General features: G+C 35.8%; 1 protein-coding gene across 7 annotated transcripts in view; it reads right to left on the bottom strand.

Annotated features, from left to right (window-relative positions):
* MAP4K3 (mitogen-activated protein kinase kinase kinase kinase 3) overlaps positions 1 to 18,543 on the bottom strand; it is a 153,327-nt gene that overhangs the window by 64,370 nt on the left and 70,414 nt on the right. For all 7 annotated transcript variants that reach the window (XM_012788510.2, XM_012788507.2, XM_012788509.2 and 4 more), the window contains 4 exons: positions 15,334 to 15,424; positions 5,885 to 5,949; positions 3,687 to 3,742; positions 3,047 to 3,094 (listed from right to left, as the gene is read on the bottom strand). In XM_012788510.2, the coding sequence (XP_012643964.1) occupies positions 3,047 to 3,094; positions 3,687 to 3,742; positions 5,885 to 5,949; positions 15,334 to 15,424 (260 nt within the window). The remainder of the gene's footprint in view (positions 1 to 3,046; positions 3,095 to 3,686; positions 3,743 to 5,884; positions 5,950 to 15,333; positions 15,425 to 18,543) is intronic.

Here is an 18,543-nt window from a genome sequence, read left to right on the forward strand (position 1 = left end):
AAAAAGCTGCTAACATAATATGAATATTAATATAAAAGTGATATATTAGTTTTTATCTAAGTGTTATTTCCTCACTGATCAAACACAATCACTATACTATTACTTTACAATGGCACTTTCAATTGCTTGTATCATACTTTAAACTTGATTACTATTTCTTATTTTTTAAAAGAAAAAAGAGAAAAATCTCCCTTTCTAGGAACTCACCATCACCTGAATCAGTGCGGCTGGTGTGAGACTTTATCTTGCTGCTTAGTACATGAGGTTAACCATACTAATGTGCCTTGCCAACAGTTTAAGGCCATCCAGTATATAAACAACTAGCCAGTCCCACAGAATTAAAATGCCCTGTCTGCATGACCTAATAGCATTTTAGCCACTTTTTAAAAAGTTTTATAACTTTTATTTAGAAATGGGGGGTCTTGCTCTATGCTGTCTAGGCTGGCCTCCAACTCTTGGGCTCAAGTGATCCTCCTGCCTCAGTCTCCCGAGTAGCTAGGACTAGGTGTGCAACACCGTGCACCAGGCCTACTTTAGCCACTTTTGCTTGTTGCCTTAAGCTGAAAGAAGATAATGACTACTTCAATATGCTCAAAGCTTTTGGAAGAGGCAGAAATACTGTACCCAAAGGTATTACAGGTCCCCTCCCAGCCCCCATTCTTTTCTACCTTTAAATGAGAAAGCCAAAGTAAGCAGCCTCTTTAGTACAAGGTGCCATCAATCATGTAAGTACAGGTTTTGGGGAAAAAATACTGAGACCCTACCATCTCCAACCACCATAAGGAAGAAATAGCAGAAGACTGAAAGGAAAAAAACAGAAGAAAAATAAACAGGAAGGTTTTCAAATTCCAAATGTCACTAGTGAAGCTAAGTGGCACTCATCCACTGATATTGCTATAGTTCTATGGAATAATAGCAAAAAGGAGAAAAAGGATAGAGAAGAGACTAGAGCAGGGATTTTAACTTGATCTAGGCCCTTAGCAATCTAGACTTCTGCCAGAGTCTTCAGTTGGCCTCCCCCAGCTCCAGATTAATTTTCCTAAATTATAGCTTACAGAAAACATTACTTGTATATTATGGCCACCTTTCTTTCCTTCCTTCCATCCATCCCACTTTCCTTGAGAGACTACTAGCAGACAGGAGCTACGTTTTTAATCTCTGGAGTTATGTAATGAAGAAGTTTCAACTCTCATGAAGTTTACATCCAAATAGAAAAGGAAGAAAATCTAAAAGTAAATATACTTATCATCTATCTATCTATCTATCTATCTATCTATCTATCTATCTATCTATCTATCTATCTATCATCTTTCTACCTACAAATGAATGAACCACCATATGATTCAAAGCCAAGCAGAGATAAGTACTCTGAAGACAAATAAAGCAGGGAACGGAAGCCTTCTCCTAAGGTAGTAATGTTTAAGCAGAGATCTAGATGAAGTAAGAGTATAGCCATGACAAAACCTGGGAGAAGGACATTCCATGAAAAGTGAACAGCAAACACAAAGACCTGGGGCCAGAATAAGCTCTATTCCAAGAACAGCAAGTTTAGTGTGGCCAGAACAGAATAAGTAAAACAGACAGGACTGGAGTGTGAGATGAGGTCACAGAGAAATGCAGTGGCTAGATCCAGCATAACCTTATAGGGCATGGTAAAAGCATCTCGACTTTATGCTGAGTAAGATGGGAAACCAATGGTGGTTTTATTATAAGCAGGAGAGTGACAAGACCTGATTGAAAAAGATCACTCTGGTTGCCAGGTGGAAAAGTTACTACAGAACCACTTAAGAATGGGAGCGGTAATACCAGTTAGAAGGCTATTACAGAAGTCTACTTCAGATATGTTATAGTAACTTAGACAAGGGTAGAAATACTGATGGTCAGAATCTTCCCAATTAGGCCCAAATTCTGAAGTCCAGCATGTAAGTCTTTGCATAACGGAATACTAAACTACCCAACCAACCCTATCTCCTTTTACTCTTAATACATTCTCTTCTCTTCAATAATATGATACCGTTTTTATGTTCTCTAAAATGGCATCACACTTTCTAACCTCTGTACTTTTGCTCACATTGTTCTCTCTGCTTGGAATGCACTCCAGCTTCCACTTCTAACAAAAACGTACCAATCCTTCCAGATCATCTACCTGCCAATGAAACAGTGCCTTTCTCAAGTTATTGATCATCTTATGCTCTCTTCTACCTCTGACCTCCAAAGTTCTTTATGTGCTTTCATGACTTATGAAAAATACCTAAAGCAGGAGATCGCAACAGGTTGCCTGCAAGTCCACTGAAATTTCATGGAAAATCTGAGAGCATGTGTATATGGGCATTTTCTGAGGAGACAGTTCATGGTTTTCATCAAAGACTCAAAGAGCAACATGATTTGCCCCAACCCCCACCCCCTAAAAAGGTTAAGAAACTTTATGTTAGAGAAAACAAGAGGGAAGAGAGAAGAGGAAGAATGATCAAGGAAGAAGGGAAAAGAAAAATGAATGAAAGGAAAAAACATCTAAATTAGGGAAATGGCAGTATCTTCAGAAGTAACTTCCGGATCCTGCCACAGCACCTGCTGTACCACTGAGCTAACACCAGCACATCCAGGGCGCCTGCTCTCCTCTGCCAGCCAAATGAATAAAAGGCCATCAGGAAATACTAAGGTTTAATTTATCCATTTTGATACATTATTAATGATAGTTCCTTAAGATTACCAAAACTTAGTGGAATATTTAAAGCATGAAACTTCCTAAAAATTGTAACTTGAAGAAAGCTATGGACCGAATCAGCATTTTATAAATAAATAACTACAAAGAAGCTAAAATGAATTATTAAAACATTAATCCACTAAATTATACATTTTAAATGGGTGAGTTTTATAGTGTGAATTGAATCTCACTAAAATCAAACTCTTCAAAGTATCACTCATTTTTATTATAGTAACATATTTCAGATAAATTAATCAAATGATAGAAACCATTTTGCTCATAATTTGATAAGAGTATTTTAAAAGGAAGATAGGGTTACTAGATTAAAAATATAGCGTATACCTTTATATCTCTGTGCATTTTTCCTTTACTGTGAAGATAATATAATCCCTAGAGTTTCAAATAAAACAGAAAAAATAAACAAGATTTTATTACAGAACACACTAGGATTTTAACTGATCAACTGGGTATTAATCTGTACATTTTATTTACTCCTTACAAAAGATCTAGGAGTAATCATTAACATATTTTAATGAGATATCCTGACAACAGAATCAGGAAAATGAGTTAATTTTTCTAAGATAATTTTCATTAAATTATGCAAAGTTTGAAATAACTTTCAAACAGTGTATATCCAATTAGTATCAAAGTAAGTTTCAATTTCCACGACAATGTTTAATTTTCAAGCCTTTCTTTGGTATTAAGAGGAATATAAAATATATAATAACAATTTTATAGTGCTTGAGTTTTAGGTTATATTGTAAACTTTAGACTTGGAAGTGTTTATTTGTAAATATAATCTTAGTTTGTTACACAATAAAAAACTCTTTTTAAGAGTTTACCAAACTATTAATAGAATATTTAATCCTTAATTTAACAAGTAATGGACAAGTAAACAGTTGAATAAAGAATGTTACTTTTTTTTCCCCTGCAAACATTGCCTGGTAAAAGAAAGTTACTTTTTAATTAGCATTTGATTTACCTGTAGTGTTTCTCTACTAACATATGCAATCTGCAGTTCTGACAGAGGTCCAGTTACTATAAAAGAAGAGAATTAATATTAATATTAGTCAATGCTGTCTTCCAATAAATGATAAAGTTTTACAAGTTCCACTAAGCAACACACTTACTAAACCTAGGCAATTCTACTACAATATAAGCTCCATGAGGGCAGGGTTCTGGTTTGTTAAATATGATTTGCTCATTGTTGTATCTCCAGTGTTTAGAACAGTGCCTCACAGGGGGAAGCTGCACAATAAATATTTCCAGAATGAGCCATGCACAGTGGCTCATGCCTGTAATTTCAGCATGCTGGGAGGCCAAGGGAGGAACAACGACTTGAGGCTAGGAGTTTGAGATCAGCCTGAGCAGCATAGCAAGACCCTGTCTCTATAAAAAACAAAAAAATTTAGTTGGGTGTAATGGTGCAGTCCCAGCTACTCAGGAGGCTGAGGCAGAAAGATCACTTGAGCCCAGGAGTTTGAGGCTACAGTGAACTATGATGATGCCAGTGTATTCTAGCCAGGGCAACAAAGCGAGATCCTGTCTTTAAAAAAAAGCCTCAAAATCATAAAATAAGTGAGAAAACAATTCACTGTAATGATATAACAGGTAGTAAAAAGTTGTTAAAAGATAATATTAAACAAAAAAATTCAATGGAATATAGAAAAAAAACACTTATTATGTTGGAACAATAAAAAGTTCAAATGTTAGTTCTTAAAAAAAAAGGAAGTAAAAGTTAGAGGGAGAAAAATGGGGAGAAAGAGCTTGTGAAAAAAATGTAAATTCAAAATGTGGCCCCCTCACTATGGTCATTGAAAATATGTATACAAATTCTTTGATATTTCTCCCTTCAAGGGTTGGAACTTAATTCCCTTCCTGAATGTGCACTGGGCTTAAGTCACTTGCTTCTGAAGAACAAAATATGGCAGAAGTGACAGTATGCAACTTCTGAGATTATATCATAAAAGGCTTTATAGCTTCCTCCTTGATCTCCCTAGGATCACTTGCTCTGGAAAAGGCAGCTACCACATTGTGAAGACACTCAAGTTGTCCTACGACAAGATCCACAGAGTGAGGAACAGAGACCTTCAGCCAACAGATGTCACGGAACTTAAGTCTCTGGCAGTAACCACATAAGTGAATCATCTCCAAAGTAAATTCTCCAGCCCCAGTCAAGCCTTCACGTTACTGCGGTCTCAGCCAATAGCTCGACTGCAAACTCATCAGACACTGTACGTTAGAATCATCGAACTAAGCCATTCTCAAATTCTTAACCCTCAGAAACTGAGAGATAATAAATGTCATAAGCTGCCAAATTTTGAGATCATTTGTTATACACCAATAGATAACTATTAATAATTCTTTGTAAAAAAGGAAAAGTTTACTAAACATTTTAAGAAATCAGAGGGAAAAGGTGATGGAATTAAGGACAGTAAAACAAAATACAAATGTCCCTTCCGAATAGTCCTTTAATATCTACTTTATTACCATCCATCCCTAAAATTACTTAAGAGGCTCCACATTAGAAAATGAGCCCAAATACTATGAGAAAGCTGACATCATTAAATAGACACTGTTTTATTTTACATTAATGAAAAACTACACCTCCAGCAAAAGAATATGCCTACTCTGCAGTTTGTGACAATAATCCATTAACAGAAACAGACTAGAAAAAGGAGGGAAAGAAAAGATAAAAAAGTCTGATTATTTTATTTTACAAGTCTCTCTTATATACTCCATGGAATCCCAATGAAAATGTTTTAATCATTTTTGAATGCCCCAGAATCTGGCACTATCTTAGAGAGTAAACATTTAATCGATGTTTCTTGAATACATGAGAGCAAAATCAATTATCTGTGTATCATCACCACATATGTACCAACTGGATATTCTACTGGCTTAGGATTAGCCATCAAGGCCTTTGCATTTCCACAGGTTTAAGGTTTTGAACTAACTACAATGTGCCTTCTTCAGGACGGGCAAACTGTCCAATTGCATATAATTCTCCAACTTATAAAGCAAATGTTCCTTTCTTCCATATATATACCTTTATATATCCAAACAACATAATGATAAAACATATTTTTCTTTAAGATAATGTTAATGTTTTAATATAGTAAACAGCTGTATTTTAAGAAATTCTACCTAATTCCTATAAAAATATAAGTTTAGTCTTACCATGATAAATATCTTGTAAAGAACCACCTCCACAAAACTCCATGCAAATCCAAAGTTTATCTCGCCTATAAAGAGAAAATAAGCATGTATCGTATCATCATTAAAACTGTCTGTTTGAGGTCAAAAGTATTTTAAGGTTGTGTGCTAAAACCTTGAAAAACAACATAAATGCAATGTGTTTTCTAAGAAAATGCTAATTAATCCCTGAGTAAATGAATTACTAATATAATGTGTTATTATAATCCAACCTGAAGTTTTAATACTTATAATATACCATTTGTCAGATATAAAGTCATCATCAGATAACTCCAAATGAGAAAATTTCACTTTAGTTAAAAACTCCCCCCACCCACCTACAGTTTGTGCATCTATCCAGATTCATCACAGAAAAATAGGAACACAACTTGAAGTATATTACTTTGGTAGCACTCCCATCAACAAAACAGACAAATATAAATGTTACCCTCATATCTAGATTCAACAACGATCTCCCCAAAATACTGTTAAAATTTAACACTTACTTGTCTTTAGACAGCATTTCTCTCTCACACTCACATTCTAACCTGTTATAATCATATAGTCATAGATGAAATAATCAGCAAAGATTTATATAGCTTACTCCTTTGTTCAATAATTCATTACTTCATCTCTTAAAATGTACCAGGAAATGTACTACTCTTAGGGGGCAGAGATAGAATAGAAAGTCTCTGAACTCAGCAAGCTCTATCTAATGCAGAAGAAAGATTGTGCCTTAATATATGTCTCTTACACCACTGCCTTCACATCGTCTAGAAGAATATCCAGCAAATAAATATTTTTTCCATAAATAAATGAATGCATGAATGACTAAAAGAAGAAACAAATCAATTAGATCAGGGGTCAGCAAAATATGGCCAGTGGGCTTAATAGAGGACAAATGGCATGATGTCTTACTAGAGTCACACTAATGACCACTGTTTTCTTATAAGTGTTCACTAATTATAAGATTATTAATTTATCCTAGAGTTTTGCTGGTGATTGATGGCTTACATCAGGTTTAATAGTCTGTATTTTCTAGAAATCACCTTTCCCCTTCATTTGCAAATTGGTCATTTCTGATCTCTAATTTTTGACACCTATTTGTCAAAAGATACTGGTAGTGGATGACAATCACATTTGCTAAGTTTTCAGTATGAGATATAATTTAAATAAATCTAAAAGCTTAAATTCATTTACTAGCTACTCTATAATTACTTATCTCTTATGCTACAATTCTATCTTAATAATGTTTTTCCTACCCTTTCCAGCTTGAAAACAATTCTCCTTGGTAGAGAAAATGAATTCAGGAAACGAGTTCTCTGCTGTCGTACATATTTCAATATCATACTGCCTTCTGCTTGCAGTTGGCAGTATGCTTCTTGCTTAAATACATAATTTTCTATTCATTCCATATAAAATGACCTTCCAGCTTTTAGGCAGAAAAAAAAATCAGGACTATATATATTAAAGCTTTAGTTTTTAAGATCCCTAAAATACTTCATCTTTATAACATTCTATTCAAAGTCTGATATTATAAAAAAAAAACTTGAATGGTCAGAGTCTACTGGAAAAATGATTCTCCTCTGTTCTATGAATATCTCTCTTATGATAATAAATCTGCATTGGCTTTTGATGATTCACCAAGCCACCTGCCTTATTACCGTGTTTCCCTGAAAATAAGACAGGGTCTTATATTTATTTTTCCTCAAGAAGACACCCTAGGGCTTATTTTCAGGATGTGTTATTTTCCCCTCAAAGCTTCAGCTTGCAGCATGCACAGGATGGGCAGGACCTGACAGGGAGAACCGACCTTGTTGGTGGGGCTGCCCACACCTTTCCGGTCACCTCTGGGATACGAGCTGTCACAATGGGGCAGATGAGAAGGGCTGCTCATCTTCTTTACCACTCTGCGATCAAATGCATGGGTTGCGCAGATACGCTGTGTAGCCAAGCCCATCACTAGGTCTTATTTTCAGGGTAGGGCTTATATTCCGCAAATGCTTAGAAATCCTGCTAGGGATTATTTTATGGGTAGGTCTTATTTTCCGGGAAACACGGTAGGAAAGGACTTGAGTCAATCAGTCCATTTTCTGCAGGCCCACAATTAATATATAACTATTAATATATAAAATCTTTGTTCCTATGTATCTGAATAGGAATAAAATTAACCACCAAGGTAAATGTTCACCATATCAGTATTAATTTCCTGACTCAACAAACCCTTAGATTTTTTTCTTATTTTATAAAACTATCTTTCTATCTTACAAGGAACAGAAAAGTAAATAGAGAAGAGAAAGTTCGTTATTTTAATCTTCTAGTTCAGTTACTAGAGCATACAGGAATGAAAATTCTAATAGCTATTTCATAGATCTAAAAAATCTTACAATTTCTAAACACACTTTTTAGTCTTCTCATACATTACAACACATCACAGACTTAAAACTGACTGAACAAACTAAGTATAATTATTTATATATTTTTTTCAAATCTACAGCATAATTTAATAAGTAAAATGAAGTGTTACCAAGATCACTGAGAATCAGCAGCTCTATAATGTCTGCTAGAAACTGGCCAGGATGGCTAGCTCTGCTCCAAACCAGAGTTCCCTGGCCCCTGTACTTGACTATGGGCTGTTTGCTGACCAAAGCTTTTGCCAATGGCTACTCCTCATATTCAGCAAAATAATTCAACTTCAACATTAATCATCAACGTGAAAAATAAAAAGTTCAATAACTGCTAGATGTTTTAATAGAAATTATTTAATATGAACAAATGAATTAAAAATGTTAATATGAACAAAAAATTTAAAATGTTTTGGAGTTCATTTTAAAACAGATATGCAAAAACTACTGCATTTCAAAGTTGCAGGTAATCCATTCCATCTGCTTTCCCCTTCAACAATGACGGGGAGGGAGCTCTGTTCTCAGGGGCTATAAGGTTACCCATTTCACTATAATTATACCTAGCAATCCCCCAGTTCAGCATAATATTTCCAAAGTATGGGCCACTGGACAACAATCCTAAGTGAAGTATGCTTCCATAAAGAAACTACTGCACAATTAAATTGGTTTCAGAAATAGCACATACTATAGTCTTTTCCTGGAAACCAGCAAGACCACTGCTATATTAAAGAAATTTTGTAGAGAGTTGGAGGAGGGAAAGGGGAACAAAATGGAAGGAGAAAGGATAAGAGGAGGAGGAAAAGGTGGGAAGAGGGAGAAAGTTGGGAGAGGAGAAGATGGAGGAGAAAAAAAGAAGAAATAAAACTTTCCTAATTTTGTTTAGTTTATTATTTACCCAAATTATTTTTTCCATGCACCTGTTTTTTGCAAAACACATATTTGCAACCCTCATAACTAATGATTTGTAGAAAATACACTAGCAATATGGGTATAGAGAGGTATCTTTAATTCCATCACATTTTTTTGCTTAAAGCAGTGGTTCTTAACTGGGAGTGATTTTGCCCCCCAGGGAACATTTGGCAATGTCTGGAGACATTTCTGGCTGTCACAATGGGGGGAGGGGAGGTGTTGGCATCTAACAGAGAATAGGGATACCAACTATCCTGCAATGTAAATGATAGCTTCCCTCAATAGAAAAGTATCTGGCCCAAAGTGTTGACAGTGCTGAAGGTAAGAAACCCCACCTTAAACAAACAAATTAGATCGCCTTCAAGATATATTCCTAATTCCTCTCAAAAACTGAAAAGACCAACATTAGAGGAAAACTGGTAAAATCTAAATGAAGCATCTCAGTTTAGCTAATAGTACTGCACCAATGTTAATTTCTTAGTTTTCACAAATGTACCACAGTTATGTAAGATATTAACATCAGGGAAAGCTGAATGATGGCTATATAGAGAACTCTGTGCTATCTCTGCAACTTTTCTGTACATCTAAAATATCCCCAAATTAAAAGTTTCCCCTTTTAAAAAGAGAGGGTGGCTGGGAAGAAATTAAAGTGATTTAACTGTAATCTTTATTCTTATATTCTTAATATCCAAAACAACATTTATAAACACATTCCCCATTAAGATCGTACTGTTCCCCTTCCCAGTACTGTTAGAAAAAATTTCATCCAGTTTTATATAACTCAAGAGACCAACATCTGTTCCCTGGATTACTGTAATAAAACTGTACTATAAGTTTAACTAAATTGCCTGCTTCAATCCTGTATACCCCAAATCCATCTTCTACAGAACATACTACCTCACTGTTAAAACCTTTCAACAAGTATGGTCAATCCCTACAAGTGCTAATTAAGACATAAAAGATTCCTTTTTGCCTCAATCTCTACAGCCTTACCTACTGGAACTACAGTCGGCCCTCAGTTGGCCATGGGTCCAGCACTTGCAGGTTCAACCAACTATAGGTTCAAAAACCAAGAATTGAAAAATTTTGGGGGGAGGGGGAAATAAAAATATAACCAAAAATAACATAAATTTGAAAATACAGTATAACAACTATTTACACAGCATTTACATTGCATTAGGTATTATACTAAATTTATACTAGATTTAAATCACTAGGTGATTTAAAGTACACAGGAGAATGTGCATAGGTTATATGCAAATACTATACCGTTTTATATCAGGGACCTGAGCCCCTTGGATTTTGGTATCCATTGGGATCCTAGAACCAATCCCCTGTGGATACCAAGAAATGACTGTACTCCCTCTTCCGTCTCAGGTTCTAACATAAGACTACTAGCCATCTGCTGAATATTTCATGATTTTTCATGCATGTGTCCCCTTTACCAAAAATTCCAATTTTCTACATAAAGGTCTACCAGTCTTTTAACAGCCAATATTTGGGAATTACATCATTCAAAAAGCTTTCTCTGATTCCCTTAGACAAAATCAGGCATTCTACCATTCTTAGTATTTTTGTGCCTTACACTGAAGTTATTACTGCATTTAGCATATTGTGTTGCAATTACTTGCTCAATCGTATTTCTCCTATTAGATTATAAACTCCTTAAAGGCAAGGATAGGTTTCATCTCTCTCTCTCTCTATTTTTTTTTCAGACAGGATCTCATTCTGTTGCCCAGGCTGGAGTACAGTGGCCCAATCACAGGTCACTGTACCCTCAAACTCCTGGGCTCAAGCGTCCTCCAGCCTCAGCTTCCAGAGTAGCCGTAACTATAGGCACGCATCCTCACATCTGGCCAATTTTACATATTTTGTAGAGGCATGGTCTTGCCATATTGCCCAGGCTAGTCTGAAACTCCTGACCTAAAGCAATCCCTTCTGCCCCACCCTCCCAAAGTGCTGAAATTGCAGGCCTGAGCCATCATGCATGGCCTCAACTATCTTTATATCTGCAGAATCAATACAACACTACATACCAGGAAATAATGTAAAATACTTTGTAAACTATGGTGTAATGGTGTAAATGGTGGTGATTTACAAATATAAGTTATTATAAGATAAATTATGCTCATCTAACCTAGTATTCTGTATTTCAAAGGTTTAAGACATCTGATCTAAATACAGTTTTTATTATATGGATCTGATCTTCTACTGGTTTATCTTTGAGGGATCATTTGTTGTTTCTCAACCTAAGCTTTCTTAAGAGTTCACAGTTGAGAGGACTATCAGAATTTTCTTAACTTATTCTGAAAAGATATGCTGGGATAAGGAATGCTTAGAAGGAAACTGAAGCTAATCCTTAACTTATAAGAAGCAATACCCTATAGTCCCAGCTGAGGCAGGAGGATCACTTGAGCCAAGGAGTTTGAGGCTGCAGTGAGCTATAATGATGACTACACTTCAGCCTTGGTGACAGAGCAAGACTCTGTCTCAAAAAGAAAAAAACCAACCCTCCCTCTACAAAGAGAAGCAGTAGTTAAGCTCTACGGAGAGTAAGGACTAGATTCATGATGATTTAACTTTTTTGTTTTATAAATACACAAAATACAAATATTGATACAAATACACACTAAAGCAGGACAATTTAACTTTTAAACCTCTAAAGAAAAGCTTTGTCTGCCTAGTTGTTGTATGATGTAATGATACTGAAAAGTGGAATAGGAAAGGCCCTGTTAAGAAGAATGTCAAGTAATCTATTTTATAGGCACTCAGTGTCAGTATCTCTATGGAAGTGAGCACAGCCACCCTGTTATAAGATGGGCTCCTGGAGCTTAATTATATGCTGGTCATCTGTGAAAAAAATTCATAGGATAAGTCTGATTCCCTGAGGCAGAAACTGGCCAAACAACATTTATTCAGTTTCCTCCTAGTTTTGTCTAAATTTGTTATAATAGACTGTACTAGCAACAACATGGATGAAGAAAGTCATAGGGAACAGTGTATATCTTAAGAGGTTTCTGTCTTTTCAAACAAGATTCCCCTTTTGTAAATTTATTCAGTAATGAGAAAGAATCCAAGAAATCATGTTTCCCCTGAGACTAAATCTGGCCTTCCTAGGCTAAGCAATATGGTATACCAAAAGGACATTGAACTATGTATCTGCAGGGTCAGGTTTAACTCCCAGTGCCAATCAGAAGTTGGATAACCTAAAGAAGTCATTTATCCAGCATTCCATCTCTCCTCTGTAAAAAAGAGATCTGAGTGACAGATCTCTTAGTCCCTTCCAGCTCTAACACCCCAAGTCTAACCATTAGGATTTCCTACTCCTGGCTGAGTCTGAAATTCAATTTGAGAATATGGGAAGAATCTCTAAGAAAAGAAAAAAGCTAGAGAAAAGGAACATTAGTTGCTGATCTATGTTTCCTTTCATATCACTTTGATCAGCTATACTAGTTACAGATTATTATATAATACTACAAGAACATAGTTCTACTAAAAAAAATAACCCTAACATTGTGTATTTTACTTTAGTTTCTGGGCAATTCTGCTTCCTATATTCTTTATATTTGGAATAAAATAAAATCATAAAATAATATCTTGATGTTAAACTCTCTCAAGCACCTTATTTGTAAGATGGAAATAACCTCTACCATAGAGTTATATTGCTAACTGTGTTATAAAAAAGATCAAATGAGGCACTAAAATAACAGTACTTTAAAAATAGTTAAGAAGTAGTAGCAGGAGCAGCAGCAGCAATAGTAGTAGCAATAGGGGTTAATATTTATTGAGCATTTATTATGTGCTAAGCACTGTTCTTAGCATTTTCCACATACCCATTAAGTGCTAACAGCTATCCCATTGTGTAGATATTATCATTCTTATTTTATAGATGAAGAAACAGAGGCACAGAGTGGTTAAATAATTTGCCATAATGTATATGGTTAATAAGTGAGAGTTAGGATTCATCACAGACAATCTGACCCCAGAACTCAAGCTCTTAACTATCAAAGGCACTATTATCTCTCTGGCAAAAAGATCATGCTCATTTCACCATGCTAAGGGTGCTATATAAATGGATGGAGCCATGCTGAAATAGGTTAGGCTTTGGATGGTCTCACAGTTCTGAAGATTGAGATGTTTGAGAAATAATGCTTTGATCAATGTCCCAGGGGAAACACAAGAACTCTCTTTAAAAGACCAGCTTGTCCTTGGGGGAAAAATTCTGTAATGCTTCCCCTAATTGAGCCTAGGTAGGTCATATTGTTAGGACTAATGGCATTAAAACAAACTGTTTTGAACTGGTGATTTTAACTGTATTGGCAGGAATCAATTATTTGATACAATGAACTTAAATGATTTTAAGAGATTATTTCTTTGAGCTGACATCATAATTGCCTATACTGTGGTGGGTCTGCTCCCTAACGTACAAATTGATGCAGTATCCGTGTTAGGTTGCTATTTGAACCACTCATCATTAAAGTAGCTTTAAACTGTTAAAGAAACCATTTAAAATCTATAACAGTCATTGACTTAGGGGTAGTACCTATCCCTATGTGAAAAGGGCTAGTTAACTCCTTAAAACTCCATTAAACCCACCCACTACTTTAACCAGGGCAATCAAAGCTGTACAAGAGTGGTTTAGGACCAAGATGAGTTGGTCCAGTTGGCTTTTCACAAGCTGGAAAGATAAGAGGGTAGAATTCCCCAGTCTCTTCTATCTGCTGTGCCCAAATGAGAAGACGAAAAGTGTTTAGTACCTGGATCATCTGAGAATGGGAACCTGTAAAAAATTATAGTATAATGGATGTTGTTACAGTATATTGGAGTTTTTTAATACATAGGGAAATATTCTCCAACCCTTCCTTTGAAGGAAACTTATAAACAACTAAATTAGTGTTCAATTCACGGTGCACATACAATGGAAAAATAAGATGTGGCTGGGCGCAGTGGCTCACGCCTGTAATCCTAGCACTCTGGGCGGCTGAGGCAGGAGGATGGCCCAAGGTCAGGAGTTCGAGACCAGCCTGAGCAAGAGCAAGACCCTGTCTTCTATTAAAAATGCAAAGAAATTATTTGGACAACTAAAAAATATATATATAAAAAATTAGCCAGGCATAGTGGCGCATGCCTGTAGTCCCAGCTACTCAGGAGGCTGAGGAAGAAGGATTGCTTCAGCCCAGGAGCTTGAGGTTGCTTGAGCTAGGTTGATGCCACGGCACTCTAGCCCGGGCAATAGAGTCAGACTCTTGTCGGAAAAGGGGGGAGGGGAGGGGAGGGGAGGGGAGGAAGGAAGGAAGGAAGGAAGGAAGGAAGACAAGATGTGACCCTGAGGTGATCCCCTATGGACTATCACCTCAGAACCTGGCTTGGTCCTGCCAAAACAGAACAAGAGGAGGAAAAGAGGAAAATTCATAGTCCTTTTTAGTTCACTTTAGGACCTGGAAAAATAAGTTGCTGAAATAATGATAGGTCCTAGTCCTTTGGACAAAATAAAAGAAAGGGATGAGGCAATATAGTACTCTTAGACTAGAAGCACAAAACACAAATAAAAGTTTCTGATTATAAACATAACAGGAAGTGAGGCTCCTGACTCTAAATACACCTTAGTCTAGAACAGGGGTCCTCAAGCTTTTTAAACAGGGGGCCAGTTTACTGTCCCTCAGTCCATTGGAGAGTGCGCACTGTGGGTCCGGAACGAGTCGGCTGCTAAGAAGGACAGGCAGTGGTGGCAAAAACACCCAGAGGGCCGGATAAATGTGCTAGGCAGCCCGCATGTGGCCCGCGGGCCATAGTTTGAGGACGCCTAGTCTAGAAGAAAGGGGCAATAGAATGGCATATTTAGATCTCTAGTCTACCACAGGAAGACTAACCATAAAAGCTCGTTTTTACTTGCCAGCTTCCTCACTGAAACCACATCCAGGATTCCCAAGTCACAAGACTGTGACATTGGTTACAGAATTAACATAATAGGTCATAAATAAAAATTCCATTTATGAAAATAACCTATCTTCAAAGTATGAAGAAAACTACAAAACATGGTACTAAAGCTAAGTTTATTTTGTTCAATGTATTAGGTGATGAAATCATTACTGCTTGTCCAAAGGGAAATAAACAATGTACCTGAGATAGCTTCCAAAATAAGCAACAATATTTGGGTGTTTACAGTCTTTCATCATAATAATTTCTTGCTGCACAACTGCAAAATCTTCTCCTAGAATAAAAAACAAGCATGTTGAATATTTAGTAGGTAAGATTAATTTCAAAATGTTCATTTATTTCAAAACATAATAAGATAATTATACTTATTAACAAGTATAGCATAATTAATGTGTTATAAATAAAACATAACCAATTAGTCCATGGTATAACTTTTAATGAATAGTTTCAGTCCTAATTTCAGAGAAAGTATAGTAATTAAAAACATGAATTCTGCTCCCAGACTTTCTGGATTCAAATCCTAACTCTATTCCTCACTAAGCTATATGAATCTGGGCAAATATTACTAGACTTACGTGTGCCAATTTCTTCCTCAGTAAAATAATAACAACCTATCTCATAAGGCTGTTTAACAGCTAAATAAATTAATAAGTGTAAAATGCTTATAACAGTGCCTAGCACAGAGTAAGCTCTATATAAGTATTTACTATTATTACTATTATGCCTTGGAGAATCATCAGTATTAACTCATCACTAGGATATTACCTTTTCCCTTATTACTAAATAACATTTAATATAATTTTAGCACAAAGAAGTAATTCTTTTTTAAGTTACGGCAGGAACCCTTATACACCAAGTGTGTCAAATATATCTCCACTGGCTCTTTGGAGAGCTGAGAGGCCTACACTGTAGCAGTACTGGGTTACCAGATGGCCCACATACACAGGCTTATCTTGTATTTAAGTGCCTTGTTCCAACTGTGTTAGGATGCAGAATGGGATTGTATTTGCGCCTGGTCACACTATTAGCAAATAAACTCTCTCCTACTCTCTCCCTGCCGAAATTCTCCAAAATAAGATCTGGCAATCCTATAGCAGTGTCACATGCTGTGGCTCCTGAATGAACACTTGTCATGGAGAGAAACAGAACAGCAGTGAATGCAAATGCAGTGAACCAGAGACTATGCAGAAGGAGAACAAATGGAAGTACTTACACTTAAATAAAAGTAGCTTTGTATTATTAATCCAGTTTTTAAAGTATTATACACTACGAATAGCCTGGTTAAATGTATATTAGCGGCCAAGTAAAAAAACAGAAGGCTTCCCCAATTACTGTTTAAATAATAAGTATGATGTCATAAGCCCTGATATTTCTGGCCTTGGCATTTTCCTAATGCAAATACAATTGAGACTAGAAGTAGACCAATCATGATCATTTAAACCCATTATCAAAACCCACATTACTGTCCCAGTTAGAAGGGAAGAAGTAATGGAGAAGAGATAGTCGATACGTCAGATTCTTAATTTCCAAAGTGACTTGGGCATAAAATCAAAGATCTCCAAAGGGAGAACAGAATTTTTAGGCTTTCAAAAATTCAGAAGAAAATCACTGAATTAGGGTCCTCTTAATCACTTCTCAGCATTAAGAATTCCTGATTTTCAGTCTATTAAGAAGAAATCCAGTTTAGAAATAATAAAGCTATAATGGGACTAATATCAATTTTCATGGATATACTAAATACTTTGGAGGTTTTGGACTTTTATTTTTTCACCCACCCCAAAATTATGCTTTTCTCCAATCTAGTGAAAAGGCGACATGCAATCAAAGTTGATCTAGTCAGACTGAACCCAGGACTTGAGTTTTACGGTTAGAAGACAAAAGCTCTCTTTCTTGGGGTATCCCTGAGAGTTATCAGTAGTCATCATTGCAACCTCAAAGGGAGCCAGCCTTAGAATAAAGCTGATCTGTGGAAAGCACTGAGGAAAAAAAAGAAAACGAAGGGCATTTAATGACATAATTGAGCTACCATAGCAAGCCTCATCTGCCTCTATAATTTTCACATATACCTGTATATGACCAATAAATTCCTGTATTGTTTAAGTCTCTTTCTGTTTCTTATAACTATAAGCTTCACAATTTCTATAGTGATCTTTGCACTAATACATATCACAGCCCTTATTCCACTACATCAGTGTCCTCGTGTCTGTGCCCTCACTAGAATACGAAGTCCTCTAGGACAGGATTATGCTTTAATCACCTTTGTATCCTTAGCACCTAATACCAATAAAGAACTATTGAGAGAATGAATCCACAACACCATAAAATTCCTTTCCATGGTGACTCTAAATCAGGAATATCAGCTTTTGGCTTCAGTTCATCCAATTATTAGCATGTTTTATACAATTAATTGCCTATTTACTACTACCCTGATTTCTATTAAAACCTATTATTGGCTTTAGGTTTTTTAATCATAACTTTCCCATGAAATGTTGTTGATCCAAAATACATCAGTTTTTCCTATTAAGTAAGTCAACTCTATGTGATTATGAGGATGGCCAAATTCAACTCAACATTTTTGTGAGGAAAAAAATCCAAAGAAAAATTCCACATACTCAATTTTTAAAGATAAGTAAAAAATGTAGATTTACGTAGGAAGAAAGTAAAGTTTAATGCATTAATATTATAATCCAAAGGAACTTAAGTGTTGATTTAAAGAATTTTCTTCACAGTTCATAAGAAATATATCACAAAGATGAAAATCAACAGGCCCAAGAAAAGAATTCTAGCACTTAGACACTGTAGAGCAGGAGGTTAGACTAGATAATCTCTAAAACTCCAATTCTACGAGTACAAGAAGTTTTGAAAAATTTGTAGACATTAAAGAATTCATCTTCCATTAATCCCTAATGATGTGCCAAAGAAAAAAAAATAAATAAATAAAAGAATTCATCTTCCAGAAGATCCCCCAACCAAAGAAAACCTAATTGAGAAAAACAGGCAACTTTACAAGTAGAGTACATAATGAATAAGGCAGAAAATACAAACGAATACATGCAAAGTTCTCAGAACATGCATGGCGCACGTGTTCAATAAATGTCAATTATTTGCAGTAGACTAAATAACGCCCCTCAAAGGTATAGAGATCCTAATCCCTGAAACCTGCAGATGTTAGCTTATATGGCAAAAGATATTTGTAGCTATGATTCAATTAAAGATCTTGAGATGGAAAGATTATCTTGGATTGTCTTGGTGGGCCCTAAATGTAATCACAAATGTCATTCTAAGAGGGATGCTGAGGGAGACTTGACTACAGAAGAAGGCGATGTGACAACTGAAGCAAGATGATAACCTGCAGACTTTTGGAGATGCAGGAAGGAGCCAAGAGTTAAGGAA

The sequence above is a fragment of the Microcebus murinus genome, chromosome 3, assembly GCF_040939455.1.
Source record: "Microcebus murinus isolate Inina chromosome 3, M.murinus_Inina_mat1.0, whole genome shotgun sequence".
Taxonomy (NCBI): Eukaryota; Metazoa; Chordata; class Mammalia; order Primates; family Cheirogaleidae; genus Microcebus; species Microcebus murinus.